The sequence below is a fragment of the Notothenia coriiceps genome, unplaced genomic scaffold (genome assembly GCF_000735185.1).
Source record: "Notothenia coriiceps isolate Sejong01 unplaced genomic scaffold, NC01 NC01_scaffold00035441, whole genome shotgun sequence".
Taxonomy (NCBI): Eukaryota; Metazoa; Chordata; class Actinopteri; order Perciformes; family Nototheniidae; genus Notothenia; species Notothenia coriiceps.
In genome coordinates this window covers 21,902-35,677 of record NW_011368142.1, presented here as the reverse complement: position 1 = coordinate 35,677, position 13,776 = coordinate 21,902, and the positions used below count along the sequence as shown (strand labels likewise).

Here is a 13,776-nt window from a genome sequence, read left to right as displayed (position 1 = left end):
GCGGAGGAGGGGGGCACCGGGGGGGTGGGCCTGGCTACTAGGGGTCCGTACATAGACGGCCCCGCCGGGAGGTGCCGAACGTCCGGGATTTCGGGAAGAGTGGTCCCCTGAGCACGTAGTCTCGAGTCGTCCTTTGGTGGGGGGGGGCGAGGGCCGGGGGGGCGTCCATTATGTCAATAGCGTCATACGGTGTGGTCGGAAACAACCCCTCCTAAACCACTCCCATGACTTGTTTGACGGTCTTTGGACGTCCAGGTGACCTTGATGAAACTTTAGGTCCGACTTCTGAAAAGACAAAACGGCGCGGAAATAAACTTAATAGTGACAGACGTAAAAACATTTCGTGAAACTTAACGGAACACACTTTTTCGCATATATTATTTGAACAGGAACGGTTAGAAAACATCTGAACTGGCTCCGATTTGCATTGTAAGTAACATTAGACTAAACCGTAGCCCGTTCTGCAATTTTCGACATCGACATTACTACCGTTTGTGCCTGATAGAAAGGTAAACGTGTTGGAATGGTGTCCGACGAGTCTAATTAACTCCAGACGGACCCTAAACACGAACTATTACTCTACACATATAAAAAGGCTCGGACAGTCAAAGTCAGGAGACCCGCTCCCTGGTTCCTTAATGCCACTTGTTTGAGCGTGGGGGGCAGTTGACTCCTTCTGTACATCACCACTCAGGAGAGTCATTGACGGTAGTGAAAACCATGTAAACGAATAACCTCATTTCACGACATCACGACACGTAGTGAGAAAGGATGTGTTCACACAAACATAGAGTTAGACAAGCAGAGTCTTGCACAAGACACACACACCCCGAAACTTCGCTGCCGAACCGCTTCCACCCTCCACCGGCTCCAACACAAACACGGCATTCCTACCTGCGGCAACGCGTAATGTCCATTCATGTTGTTGGCGCGACGGACCCTGCCACTCACGGTCATCCGTTCCTACGTGATAATTTACCCGAAAGACCAAAAGTGACCGAAGCCAAGTTACTGATTTCCCACCTCAAAAGACTAAATCCTGAGTAAAGTTTCAGAACTGGCCATGACATGTCACAGGGCCGCCCCAGACTTTTTCAGTAATGTAACCTATTAGTCTTAACTTCGGAATTTTTCCAGAATTTACACTAAGTTTTTTTTATTCTTTCAGAAATTTATACTAAAAATCTTCCAGGATTTCTACTACCTAAACTTTCCAATGAAACACAACGCTAGCGCAGATTTACACTAAAACCCCATTTACAAGGCACGACGTTTCATTGGATCATGCCATCTCGGAAGTCACGGGGGGTTGTTAGACATAACTTTTATATGTAGTTGTACCTTGGCTTCATTAGTAACTGAAAACAAGGGGGCCGGAGGAATAGCCTCTTTGTGGGTCGATCATTGGATCGTTGTTTACGAAGTCGATCGCCGTTCAGTCTACATTAAATACATAGAAGCTAGATGAATGTCTCCTCATTTGGTCCTACCCCTTTGCACACACATCGCGCGACAGTGGAAAACGAGTACTCTTTTACTCGCAGACAAAACGATTCAAACAGCATACGATCACCGTCGTCGAGGGCGCTTGTATGTTGGCCCCCCCCCCTTTGGAGGCCCACTGCAACCCCAGATGCAGACTTAGGATTTTACGCCTCCCGTGTACGAATCATTTTGAACCACCTTGGTGATCGGACCTGACATGGAGAATGTGGAGCCCATTGTTCCAGGCTGTGTGAAGGAAAGGAAGTTCATTTAAAAGCAGGAGTCAGACACTCGTGTAGCAAAAACACAATCATTCATTTGGTCTGTGTGCTGATTCAGACCGAGTGCAGCTCTTACCCGTGACTTGAGCATATGATTAGCTGTAGCCATCTTTACTTGTTTATTGTGGGGGCCATCGTGCTCATCTGAGAGAGGCTGTGGGAGACAACAAACATTTGAATACCATGTTTACCAATCTTAGTCACGACTCTCTTTCAGAGAAATATTTTTCCTAAAACATGCCAAGAAAAACACTCTACCTGTGTATTTGACCGTGTTCCACTTGACAATCCGACTCCCATTGGACGTTGCTGTAAATAAAAGGCATCAAATATTAGAATACAGTATGTCAGTGTGCTTCTACACTTCATCAAGTCTATGCAAGCTGTCTCCCTTGCATGTATATTCTAGACACAATAGGCCTATATCACTTCGTTTTGGTGTCATAAACAGCTTACTTTTAAATACACACTTCCTATCAGATGACACTAGCCCATTGGAACTGTCCACAGAAAGAAGGGAAACGACGATATAGAAAGAGCCGTTTGATTCCAAGAAGAGAGTCACTTACCTGGATGGTCTTGGTTATTTTGAGGGGGTGTTCAAAATCTCCCTGTGTCGGTGTCCCTCCAATGTTCCTCTTGAGGCTCAGTCTATCCCGAGCATCCATCACTCTCTTATTAGGGCTCAGCTGTGGCGACGCGCTGCCCCTCAAACCAAGTCCTTGTGCAGTCGGGTTAAACTGCCTCGAGTTCAGACCGGCCAGATTATAGTTGCTTTGTATCTGCATCTGTGGCACAAATGTCTGGCCCTGCAGATGTTGCATTACTGCCATCTTTGGCATTGTCTGTGCAGGGACAGCGAACAGATTTGGCCCCTGTTTGCGTGAGTTGATCATCTGCCGAGCATCCTGCACCCCACCTCCTCCTCCTCCTGCTGCTCCCCTGCCACGGATTTTAAAGCGAGCATCCTTCTGAACCAGCTTCTCCCTGGCATCTTTCACTTGAAATCCTGAGGGATCAAATGTTGAAATTTAGGAGCGAAATACGTATAAATCCTCTAAACTTGATTTGTTTTTTTACTCAATATAAAAAAGGCATGTGATTTCAGACAATGATGCCATTACCTGCTCCTGGTCCAAGCCGCTGTCGGACATCATTAGCCCCAATCTTCTGGCGAGCATCAAAGCTTTTGCCAACCGCTCCTGCACCTCTTCCAAACATTGGTCTGACACACAGATGCACAAGAGTTTATTTAAGTTAATCAATGTTCAAGCAAAACCCACCAGGATTCTGAAGACAGGGCTTTATTCGACATTTGAAAGTTCATGAAAAGTTCAATATTTTGACAGTAACACTTAAATTAGAAGAGTTTTTATTTGTATTTTAATGCTGAAATAATTTGTTTTGTCGCCCAGCAAAGGGAACACATATTTAAGAGCTGTCATATCGGGCCCTGCTATTTGCACAAACAATTCGGGTGTATATATTCCTCTGTACTTTCTCACACAATAATGGAGGAAGGACAGTGTGTTTTAAACAATTGTTTGAACAAGCCACCACCCTAGTTTAACCTAGTGATAAAGCTAGCTTGATTAATATTAGCTTGCAAGCTAGCTACACCTGGCGAATGAAGCTACAAAGACAAGCTAACTCGTAACAAGAGTTTGTGTTGGTGCGACTTAAATACGTTTTGTAGGATTTTCCTGAATCTACCCATATTCAGAGGTGGGACAAGTACTCCTATCTTGAGTACAATTAGAAAGACCAGAGTGTAAGAAAACTCTGTTTCAAGTGAAAGTCCTGCATGCAGTACTTATTATACAAATTGGCCCATTTCCTAATAATAATAATAATATATATATATAGTGTTTTATCAAAGATCGTAACGGTGCATCTAGTTTAAATTACTTTGTATGCTGCAAATGTACGTAGTAACTTAACACCTCCGCTCATATTTTATACATTTATCAGTGAATGCTTCTGAGAAAAAGGCCTAAAGCTAAAATATACATCGTAGCCAAGCTAGCCTTTAGCTTACTGTTAGCTTGCGGTATTTTACCAACAATAAAAGCTCTCAATTCACGTTATTGCTTAAGAAACGTTACTACAAGTTTCCTTGTCCTTGATAAACAAAAACGTATCAAGTCGTGGATTTGTTTTCTTACCGTTTCGCTGGTGCCTTAAGGTTAATACCGCGCTGTCGTATAACTTCATCCAGGGAGACGTCTGCCATTTTCTAACACAGCCTCACTGCCCATGCGTGTAGGATACGATTTTCGCTGGCCCTACGGTAAACGATTTGGGCCAGAATGCGAACACGGTTTTCGAAACTCACTTTAGTTGTTTTGTATTTAAAATCATAATTTACTGATCATGTATTCACTTATAACTGTTACATGTAAATTGATTGGAAGAGCATTAAGATTTCACTGCAAAACCACTGCCCGTGCCCCGTGTGATAAAAGAATATTCTGCGATTGATTGCTCTTGACTCGAAGGCAAATGAGATAATGATTTCACTACCCATGAGCCTTTGCGCGATATTGTCACAAAAAATGTGGATTGTTATGTGCAATAAATATACTTCACTGTCTTTAAAACATGTAATTAACACAATCAATTCACACACATTACCAACACACACAATGAGCTGTTGGCGGAAGCGAAAATAATATGTTGCCAATGAGCAATGGTTGACACCGTGATCCAGAACACCCGGGCATTGTGTTTAGTCCCGTCTTCGACGATTGATTACCTATGCCTTAAACTGATGAGTAAGGAAAATAACGACGCGGGGTGACGCCCGTGTCCTCGTAAACATAACGAGAAGAATTTTTGAAGGGGTAAAGGTCTGCTTACTGAGGTGACTCACCTACTTTGTGAGATGCCTCGTAGGTCTAGGACCTTCCCTGTCTCCTAAACTGTAAAAAAACAAAACAACAATCTACAGGAGCCATGTGGCGCAGTGGGCTGTGGGTATGTGTTCGGATCAGGGGGCACAGATTGAAACACCACTGCAGTCAGCATGTCGTTGTGTCCCTGGGGAAGACACTTCACCCCAAATTGCTCCTGTGGGGATTTCCCACAGTATTGAGTATGTAAGTCGCTCTGGATAAAAGCGTCTAACAAGTAACATGTAATGTACAGGAAATTTGAGACCTTATGTTGGGATAGTTCATTTGGCAGAAAATGTGTATGCAAGATGTTTTTCACACTAACTTACCTAAATGTGACATACAAGATTATTACATACTAGAAACAGGTAATAGTATGTATGGGAGTAGCCCCTGTAATACGTCAATGGGAAAACAACAACATAAAATACCACTTAGCTGATCCACGATAACAGCACCATGATGCAGGGTAGCCTTCGCAACTTTTTTTTTTTTTTAAAGAAACAAAGTGTTGTATACTTGAAATCACATCATAGAGCAGAGGCATTGCTTTTGCCAGATGCTTTTATAATGATACCTGAATATGTTCTACTAGGTTTCACAGAAATAGCCCTAAAATAGGCTAATTTCGTTGTAATAGTTTAGTTTGTTTTGTTTTATCAGATAATACAATCACTTATATTAACTCATAAGTGATTGTAGCCTACTGCTCCTCCTAGTACTATGGGGTTAAATGCAGTTAAACACATTTCACTGTTCCATTCCTCCGATTCTATGTCTATGTATTTTAAGTAATTAAGAAAAAGATGGTACAAACAAATAAACAGTCCATTTATTCTTAGTACTGCCCTCTTTCATAAGGTAAACTATCGTTAAATCATGTTGTGTAATAGTGAGTGTCAAGACTGCAAAATATGGAAAACTAAAAATACTTTTGTGTATAAGTTATATGTGTAGTTTAGATACAGATTTTCCTCAATATCATCTCCTGGAATTACATCTGCATATTGCTTCGTTTTTTATATCACATTTGCTGTATTGTAAACAACAAACAAAAAACATATTTGAAAAGAAAGCATGGCAAAAGAAACAAAAACTAAAAACTCCATGTCCCATGATGCAGCGGGGCAGCTCTAACCTGCTGCGCGGTGTTTCTCATCAGTTGATTATCACCGACCGCTGCCCCTCGTCGCTGCCTCTCGGATCCTTTAGAGGAGAAATGGCTGCAGCACTGTCCCGTGCCCTCAAATTACCCGGTAAGATGCTCTGTGTGTATTCTAAATGACCAGAAAAACATTTAAAAACAGACATTAGCGAAACATGTCTCAGTCAGGAGGACTGGGTGTTTATGTCTTGCTACTCTGCTAAAAAAAAAATTGATTCATTTAAAGAACCGATTTGTCTGCACTGCACGCATTTTTAATGACCTCCAAATAAACCCAGATTAATGCACATGTTTTCGCACATGATGTGTGTGTTAGTACATCAGTGTGTTGACATCTCTCATTCAAACCGTCACTGCTGGGTTCTGACTCTTAGCCTAGCTGCTAGCTGATGTTGACCTAAACACCCCGAGCTTTTGCTGGAAGGCTAAACCATCCATGGGCTAAACAAGCAATGAATGCTAACAAAAACTACACGTGACGTCATGAAAAAACATGTTATTGTATATATACTAACATGACGTCACAAGTAGTGATGTGAATTAGCACTAGTGTTTTTATAGTGGTATCTTTTGTAGTATTTTTCCGAATTATTAGTGGTACTGGCTGCTTTTTCACTACTTTTATTATGGTGCTGCATTTTATTTTAAACATGGGAGTGTACTTATTTAATTGTTGTGTAATACTTTGTTATTTCAATGTTATTTACTCAAAAATAAGGTCAACATTCTAAGATTTATAAGAAGCCTAGTTGTAGTGAATTGTTTTTAGTGTCCTATATAACGTCCAAATTACACATTTCTAGTTTAAGTTCCTATCTGTTTATATAGATATTTAATTGTATTCTAAAAGGTAGAATCTGTCACAAATCACAATTTCCCCGCTGGATAAGTAAAGTATTCGGATTGTAATTCTGATAAGCCAAAACATATTAAGATATAAATAAAATACTCTTTTTAATTCTGTTCAATATTGAATAGAATTCCTCCACTCATCTTATTTAAATCTTTTAGCTGCACTGTCCCTTTTGCTATACATGTCCCCACTGTAGGACAAATGAGACAAAAATGACATGTGATATGAAAAACATTAAGTGTATATATTGGAACTAGTGATGTGAATTAGCTCCAGGGTTTTCATAGTGGTATTTTAAGAGACCACTGCAGCATGATCAGTTTCTCTGGTTTTACTTTTTATAGGTATGTGTTTGAGTAAAACGAACATTAAAAAACAAAGAATCCTATAAACATCAGGTTGACACCGTGACCCAGAAGACCCGGGCCTTGTCTGTAGTCCTGTCTCTGACCAGGTACTACTTATGCCTTAAACTGATGAGTAAGGAAAATAACGACGCGGGGTGACGCCCGTGTCCTCGTAAACATAACGAGAAGTATTTTTGAAGGGGAAAAGGTCTGCTTACTGAGGTGACTCACCTACTTTGTGAGATGCCTCGTAGGTCTAGGACCTTCCCCGTCTCCTAAACTGTAAAAAGTAAACAACAACAATCTACAGGAAACTTGAGACCCCTGTTGAATAGTTTATATGGCAGAAAACTGTGTGCCAGATTTGTTTTTCACACTAACTTACCTAAATGTGACATATATGATTATAACATGGATACAGGTAACAGTATGTATGGAAGTAGCCTGTAATACACCAATGGGAAAACAACAACAACATAAAGTACCACCTAGTTGATCCATGATAACAGCACCACGATGCAGGGTAGCCTTCACAAGTTATTTTCTTGACTCACCTACTTTGTGAGAGTAGGACCTTCCCCGATCCCTAAAATATGAACAAATCGAACAATTTTAATTTCAAAGAAAGTAAAATGGTATTCCGAGTGTAAATGTTTGAGTACCAAGTGTAGGACACTAAGACGTTACCTACAGAGGAGGAAAACTATTAGTAGCCACAGTTAAGGGATCACAACCTATTTTAAGTGTTTTTAAGATCGCCCTCAGCATCCTCGGTAAGAGGACTCATCTCTAATGCATCAGTATATGGATTAATGGGATCTATTATTGAGATGATATGAGTATTTGTGTATCAACATTATTTTTTTATTACTTTTTTATGCTGCTATGGACAGTCTTGCACTAATGGACATTCCCAAAGATATTGAAGTGACTGTTATTTTGTATATATTGATTGTTGTGTTTTTATCTTAAAGGTGGGGTAGGTAAGTTTGAGAAACCGGCTCGAGATACACTTGTTGTTATATTCCATGGAATGCTCTTAACATCCCGATAGCAATGAATATCTGAAATGCTTTGACAAAACATCCATTAAAATATCTCATCTGTGGAAGCCGTGGCGCTGTAAAAAGCACGACCAATCATCTGAGCCGGCCCGGCTAAAATAACTGGATGGCCTACCTGCCTGTCAGCCTTCCATCTGTGCACAAACTTATCTCGTGCCCTCATTGGTCATGTGCGCGTTCGTGTGTGTTGGAGGAGGGGCTCTGTGAGGAAGTGGCAGATTTTTTCCGGCTGTGTATTTTCAAATTCTAGCGCACTCGAGCTGGTTTCTCCAAAATGACCTACCCCACCTTTCATTTGTGCATATGTATAAATGTTTCTGTTTTCTATGATATACATATTTGTATTCGGGATTGTGGGAAACGGTATTTCAATCTCTCTGTCTGTGCACACAAACTGAAAGACTGACAATAAAGTTGACGTTGACTGTGACGTGTCTGCAGGGAAGAAGGGCTCGGAGCTGGGGGAGTACGACCCTCTGACCCAGGCCGACAGCGAGGACGAGAGCGAGGAGGATGACCTCGTCCTCAACTACCCCCGAAACGGGCTGGGCAGAGACGGCTGCCTCGGCTCGGGACCCTCCAAGCTGCGGGGGGGGCGATCGGGAAGACTGGTGGGGGCCGAAGATGAGGCTCAAGAGGACGAAGAGGAGGAGGAAGAGGAGTACGACGACGACGAGTGGAGAGAACGACTGCCCAGCAAATCCAGGCCGGACAGAGAGGAAATGAAAGGCATGCAGTACTGGAGCCACAGAGACCCGGGGAGGGACAGATCGGGGGAGGACAGAGGAGGGCCCGGGACGTTAGGGGGGGCTGGGACCGGGGTTCATAGTGCTGAGGCGGAGGAGAAGAGGATGAGGATGAAGACTGCTATCCGAAGTGCGTTCTTCCTGGTGCCCTTGGTCTGCGCGGCGCTGCTCGTGCTGCTCTGTGCGTTCCTGATCCCCTGTAGGAAGGGAGATCTGGGGAAGAGGCCAATGTGGGAGAGAGCGCTGGGAGACGCCGGAGGTAAGGATGATAGTCAGGGGTGTCCAAACTACGGCCCTCAGCAAATTCAAAAAGTATAATGGAGTGTGGCCCTCTTGTCTCTTACATATAGATGAGAACAGATATCACTCGGTAGTAATCCTGTGCTAATAAGCCCACTTTAAAAATTCAGTCATTCAAGTTGAAAAGTTTTCTGCCAAATCTAAGTTGGTAAGAAAAAAGCCCATAACTTATTTTCATAACAAGCTTGAAATAAACCCTTCCTATTTCCTCTTATGATAAGCAATCTGCTGCTTCTGTTTTAAGGAATGAGCTGCTCACAAAATAATTGAAACCCTCTGGAGAGCTGTGATTTAGGCTGATTAAGCATTATTACCTACGTTTGATTGATTTTGCTAACTTATAACTAAGGATGCTCCAATCGCCAATTTTGGGGCCGATCGCCGGAATCAGTATCGGCCGATACCGATCACCGATCTGATCGAGTGGGCGGGGCCTAGGGGGATCTTCCATTTAAAGTGATGTTTAAAACTCAGTTAATGGAGCTCAGTTAATGGAGCTCATTCACTGGCGCTTCAACAAACAACAACCAACATAATTATTACATTCAAATGAAGTACATTATTCAAGTTTACATAACTTTGGAGAATAACACGGGAGCCTTTCTCTTTTCATCTCTCTCTCTCTCTCTCTCTCTCTCTCTCTGTCTCTCTCTCTCCTGACAGCCTGTTAGTATCTCATGCAGCTCACTAATCCAGTAATGAGTGACCCGACAGTGAAGAATACATATATCAGGGTTCTTAAGGTCATTAAAAACCTGGAAAAGTCATGGAAATTCAAAATGCTAATTCCAGGCCTCTGGAAAACAATATTTTTTTTTATATTAATTTATATTTTATCTAATCGCCGAAATAGTAATACTATAATGATAAATATTGTATTGTATAGTAATGAAACGTAAAATGACATTTAACTGTAGAGGTATTTTGCTGGTGAGAGATTTGAGTTGCTTTAGCGTTCAGAAGCTAGTAAGCCTACTATTTGATTTGTTTTAGATAGGTACTGATGAGAGAGTAATTTTTTGGTCATGGATAAGTCATGGAAAATCATTTGTAAAAAAGTGTATGAACCCTGATATACATGTACTGGTTTAGCTTGTTCCAGAGGTAGATCAAATAGTGTGTTAGGTCTAACTCTTACGCCCGTCCACACAGCAGCTTTGAAAAAATCTTGAAAATCTTGAATTGGGCGTGTCTGAAAGCTTGGGGATTTTTTGCGACCAACAACCAATCACATGAATCTCCCACCCCCGACATACAAAGCAATAGCAATGTTAAAACAAAGTAAACTGGATATAAAATCCCCAAACAGGCGAAAACCTACCAGTTTCACCCACTGTCTCTGCCACCTCCCTCCATGCCTGGTTCCTCCGGTTTGTATCCCGGTAAATAGTTCTGGTCGTAAAGAACCGGGTGATTTGCTACCGTAATATCTCGTTTGGAATATGAGGAAATGAACTGCGGTATGTCTCTCCCAGCTTGCACGCGGTTTGATTGGCTAGCGCTTGCACTGTCAGATTTGCATAAACGGGATTTGATTGGCTGACGATTAGCTTCAAAAGTTGAACATTGCTCAACTTTTGAATCCTGAAAATCCTGAAAATCCTGGAAATCTTCGCTTTGCTTCCCCACAATGCAGTTCGGCGAAAAGCGAGGCAAAGTGACGTCACCCCATTTAAAGTCAATGGGCAGAGAAGCGTTGGAAGATTTTTTTAAAGCTGCTGTGTGGACGTACCGTTAGTGTGTGTGTTGCTCCGCTCACCGGTCCGTCACAGCAGGTGGAGCTGCAGGATTTCTGCTTCACACGCGTTGCATACCGCTATTTTACAGACACCTTAAAATACTGCCAGACCGGTGAAGCCATTTTGATGAGCTTGTTCGGCGGCCGATCGATATCGGAGCATCCCTACTTATAACTGAACTTATGAGGCGATAAACCTCTGGTGAGTGGCCCAGCCCTTCATATATTTGTCTGTATGTGGCCCTCGATGAAAAAAGTTTGGACACCCCTGATCTAAATGCTTTTCTCTGTAATATTTGTTGAGGCTACACATACTGGCCTTACACCAGTTCTAATCATGGAGGGGTCACTGGGGTCCAAAGTGTCACATTCAAAAAAATAGATGCAAAACCACCATGGAGTGACCAAAAACAACTACTTGTTCCTCAGTGGTTCTTAAAAACCTAGGGGAAACAAATCAAAGCTTAGAAAGTAAAAAGAGATAGACAAATAGATCCGGGTCATTGTAAGTGCTCGAGCTTCTCTGATGGGACATTCTGTTAATCTGGCTGGTTCTCATTCCACACACTCTCAGTGAATCCTGTTCCTGTCTGTCAAGTAATGTGAGTCCTTGAAATTGTGGGAGATGGGCCTGGAAAGTCCTTCCAAACCTCTTGAATTGTAAGGGTTAAACGTGCAAAGAGACACCAGGTTGTTGCCAAGAGACAAAGATGCTTAACAACTATACAATCTGTGGTTCTTGCTCAAATGTAGGAAAGGTGGAGGGGCCTTTCTCATATCTGTGTCCAGAACCCCATTGTCTCAAAATCCAGCCATGCTCATAACGCTCACTTTATAAAGACTTACTTGGGAGTCTCTGTGGCTAGACACCGCGGACTCACCCATTCATTTGTAAACTGTAATTACATCAGTCTACCCACCACATGTTCTGTTTCAGCATGCACTATAAGAGCATTGTGGAGTGAAAATAAACACAAAGACAGGACTGTGTCTTTTAATGACCACATCAGTGTTTGTGACTCTTATGATTCACATATTTGTTCCTATTATTAGTCGTTTAAGCTTCAGTCAAACAGTGAGAAGGACTGGCTGTAGGTGGTTCACTTTGTTGTGTTTCTCTCTAGGTGTAACTCCGCCGGCGCTGGCGTTATGGGATGTTGACGGAGATTCAGTGGCGGACGTGTTTCTGGGAGTTACTGAATGGACCAATGATATGCATCCAATGCAAGGAAACAAAAGTATGTCACCTATCTTCTTTCCCCTTCTTTGTCCTTATGTTTCAGAATGTTCCTAAGAGTGGTGTAGGAATGAGTCCTTTTAGCACGTCCTGGTCCCTTATCCAACAGTTTTTTAACGAGTTTTTGGAAAGAGGCCTGAATAAGGTCTATGGTTAACACAAGCTTAATATATTTTCTGGTTTTGTTCTCCAACATAAAATATTTCCGTAAATACCCAACCGGTGAATATTTCTTAACTTCTTTGTTTAAAGGTGACCTATCATGCAAAATGCACTTTTGTACGTCTTTTATACATGAATATGTGTCCCCGGTGTTCCAGGGAACTCACCAAGTGTCATAAAACACAACCCTCTCTAATTTCCTCCATACCCAAATCTCTTAAAAAGGGGCTGCAACGGATCTGATACAGACTGATCCAGATTTGAACACTTCTGTGACGTCACAGAAGTGGCGCTACGGCTATTGGGCCAACTCCACCAATCAGGAGGAGACAGCCACGGACATTGCCATTCGAAAGCGCTGGAGACGCTGTAGTACATATGCCAGGCCTGTAGATGGTGCTGTTCTCACAGAATCAGCCCATGCAAAGACAGTGTTAAATTGAGCGAAATGAGGAATGGCTAAAATGCATGATCTGTTTGGTATTTTGAAAAATAAAAAGTATAAATATGCCTTATATAGGTATGGTCCTACACTATATTATTCAAATATAGCATGATAGGTCCCCTTTAACAAAACCAGCGGTTGCTAGCATGTGGCTAGATGAGACTCCCAAACGTCATCACTCCCAACATTAGCCGCCTTTAGCTTAGCGTTGGTGACGTGATGTAGTTCCTTTATAGCCTAACGTTGGCTTTTTACTTCTGGCGATTGCATTTACGCTTCGAAACTCATGAAGCGGTGTTAATATGTGGAGATGTTCCTGCTGAGTCTCATACAGTTTTTTCCGACAGACCCAGCTTTTTGTCGAGGNCTGCCGCTGCTGACCTGAGGCATCATATGGACTGTTGAAGCCAGCTGCATCAGGATTACATACAAAAAAAAAAAAAAAAAAAAGGGACAGGTTTTGAATGTATGGAAATTGAGAAGAATGGCAAGAAAGAGAGAAAGGGAATAAAATCATTCAGAGACCATAATGTGATACTAAGGCCAGACTGGGCTTGCAAGACATCACATGTTGCCCTGTAGTTCTTTCAATGGTAAGCGAAACAGAGGCTAATCACCGGCTTCCTGCCTGATTCGTAATCGACCTCTCCTATTGCACCTGTCCCTGACCCCGGCGGCTCCATGATGAAGAAATTTCTTTAGAAGAAACAACAAAATGTATGAAAATAAGAATAGGATTAAATGTCATTACTGGTGAACCTTAATCTCTGTGGGATCCAATGATAAAATCAAGTGGTTTTGATTATTTCTAGTTCCACGACCCACCACCTAATTAGCCTTCAAGAAGCAGATGTCCGGGTGTCTGTGCACATGTCCTGTCCTTCAGTAACTGGGGTTGCTCAGCCCAGCCTCACATCATTGTTGTTGCCTTTACCTGTTTCTTCCAGCGCAGCGATGCCACCCCCTGCTCCAGTCGGTGGATCTGTCCCTTCAAACCGCTACCTAAGAGGTCTCATGGGTGCTGAGGAACCTCACGACCTGGATGCCTGTTTGATTCAC

General features: G+C 42.3%; 2 protein-coding genes across 2 annotated transcripts in view; one reads left to right on the top strand and one right to left on the bottom strand.

Moving 5' to 3' along the window:
- The window catches only part of poldip3 (polymerase (DNA-directed), delta interacting protein 3), a 9,524-nt gene extending 5,466 nt beyond the window's left edge, over nucleotides 1-4,058 (bottom strand). The window contains exons 1-6 of the mRNA XM_010791370.1: nucleotides 3,932-4,058; nucleotides 2,891-2,991; nucleotides 2,336-2,775; nucleotides 2,025-2,075; nucleotides 1,843-1,920; nucleotides 1,654-1,731 (exon numbers count right to left, since the gene is read on the bottom strand). Coding sequence (XP_010789672.1) covers nucleotides 1,654-1,731; nucleotides 1,843-1,920; nucleotides 2,025-2,075; nucleotides 2,336-2,775; nucleotides 2,891-2,991; nucleotides 3,932-3,999 — 816 coding nt within the window. The 5' untranslated portion in view covers nucleotides 4,000-4,058. The remainder of the gene's footprint in view (nucleotides 1-1,653; nucleotides 1,732-1,842; nucleotides 1,921-2,024; nucleotides 2,076-2,335; nucleotides 2,776-2,890; nucleotides 2,992-3,931) is intronic.
- Nucleotides 4,059-4,848: 790 nt separating this feature from the next.
- Nucleotides 4,849-13,723, top strand: fam234b (family with sequence similarity 234 member B). Its single transcript, XM_010791369.1, has 5 exons — nucleotides 4,849-4,864; nucleotides 5,784-5,916; nucleotides 8,531-9,094; nucleotides 11,998-12,111; nucleotides 13,665-13,723. Exons 2-5 carry the CDS (start codon nucleotides 5,880-5,882, stop codon nucleotides 13,721-13,723), a joined length of 774 nt encoding a protein of 257 aa, XP_010789671.1. The 5' UTR covers nucleotides 4,849-4,864; nucleotides 5,784-5,879.
- The last annotated feature ends 53 nt before the right edge of the window (nucleotides 13,724-13,776 follow it).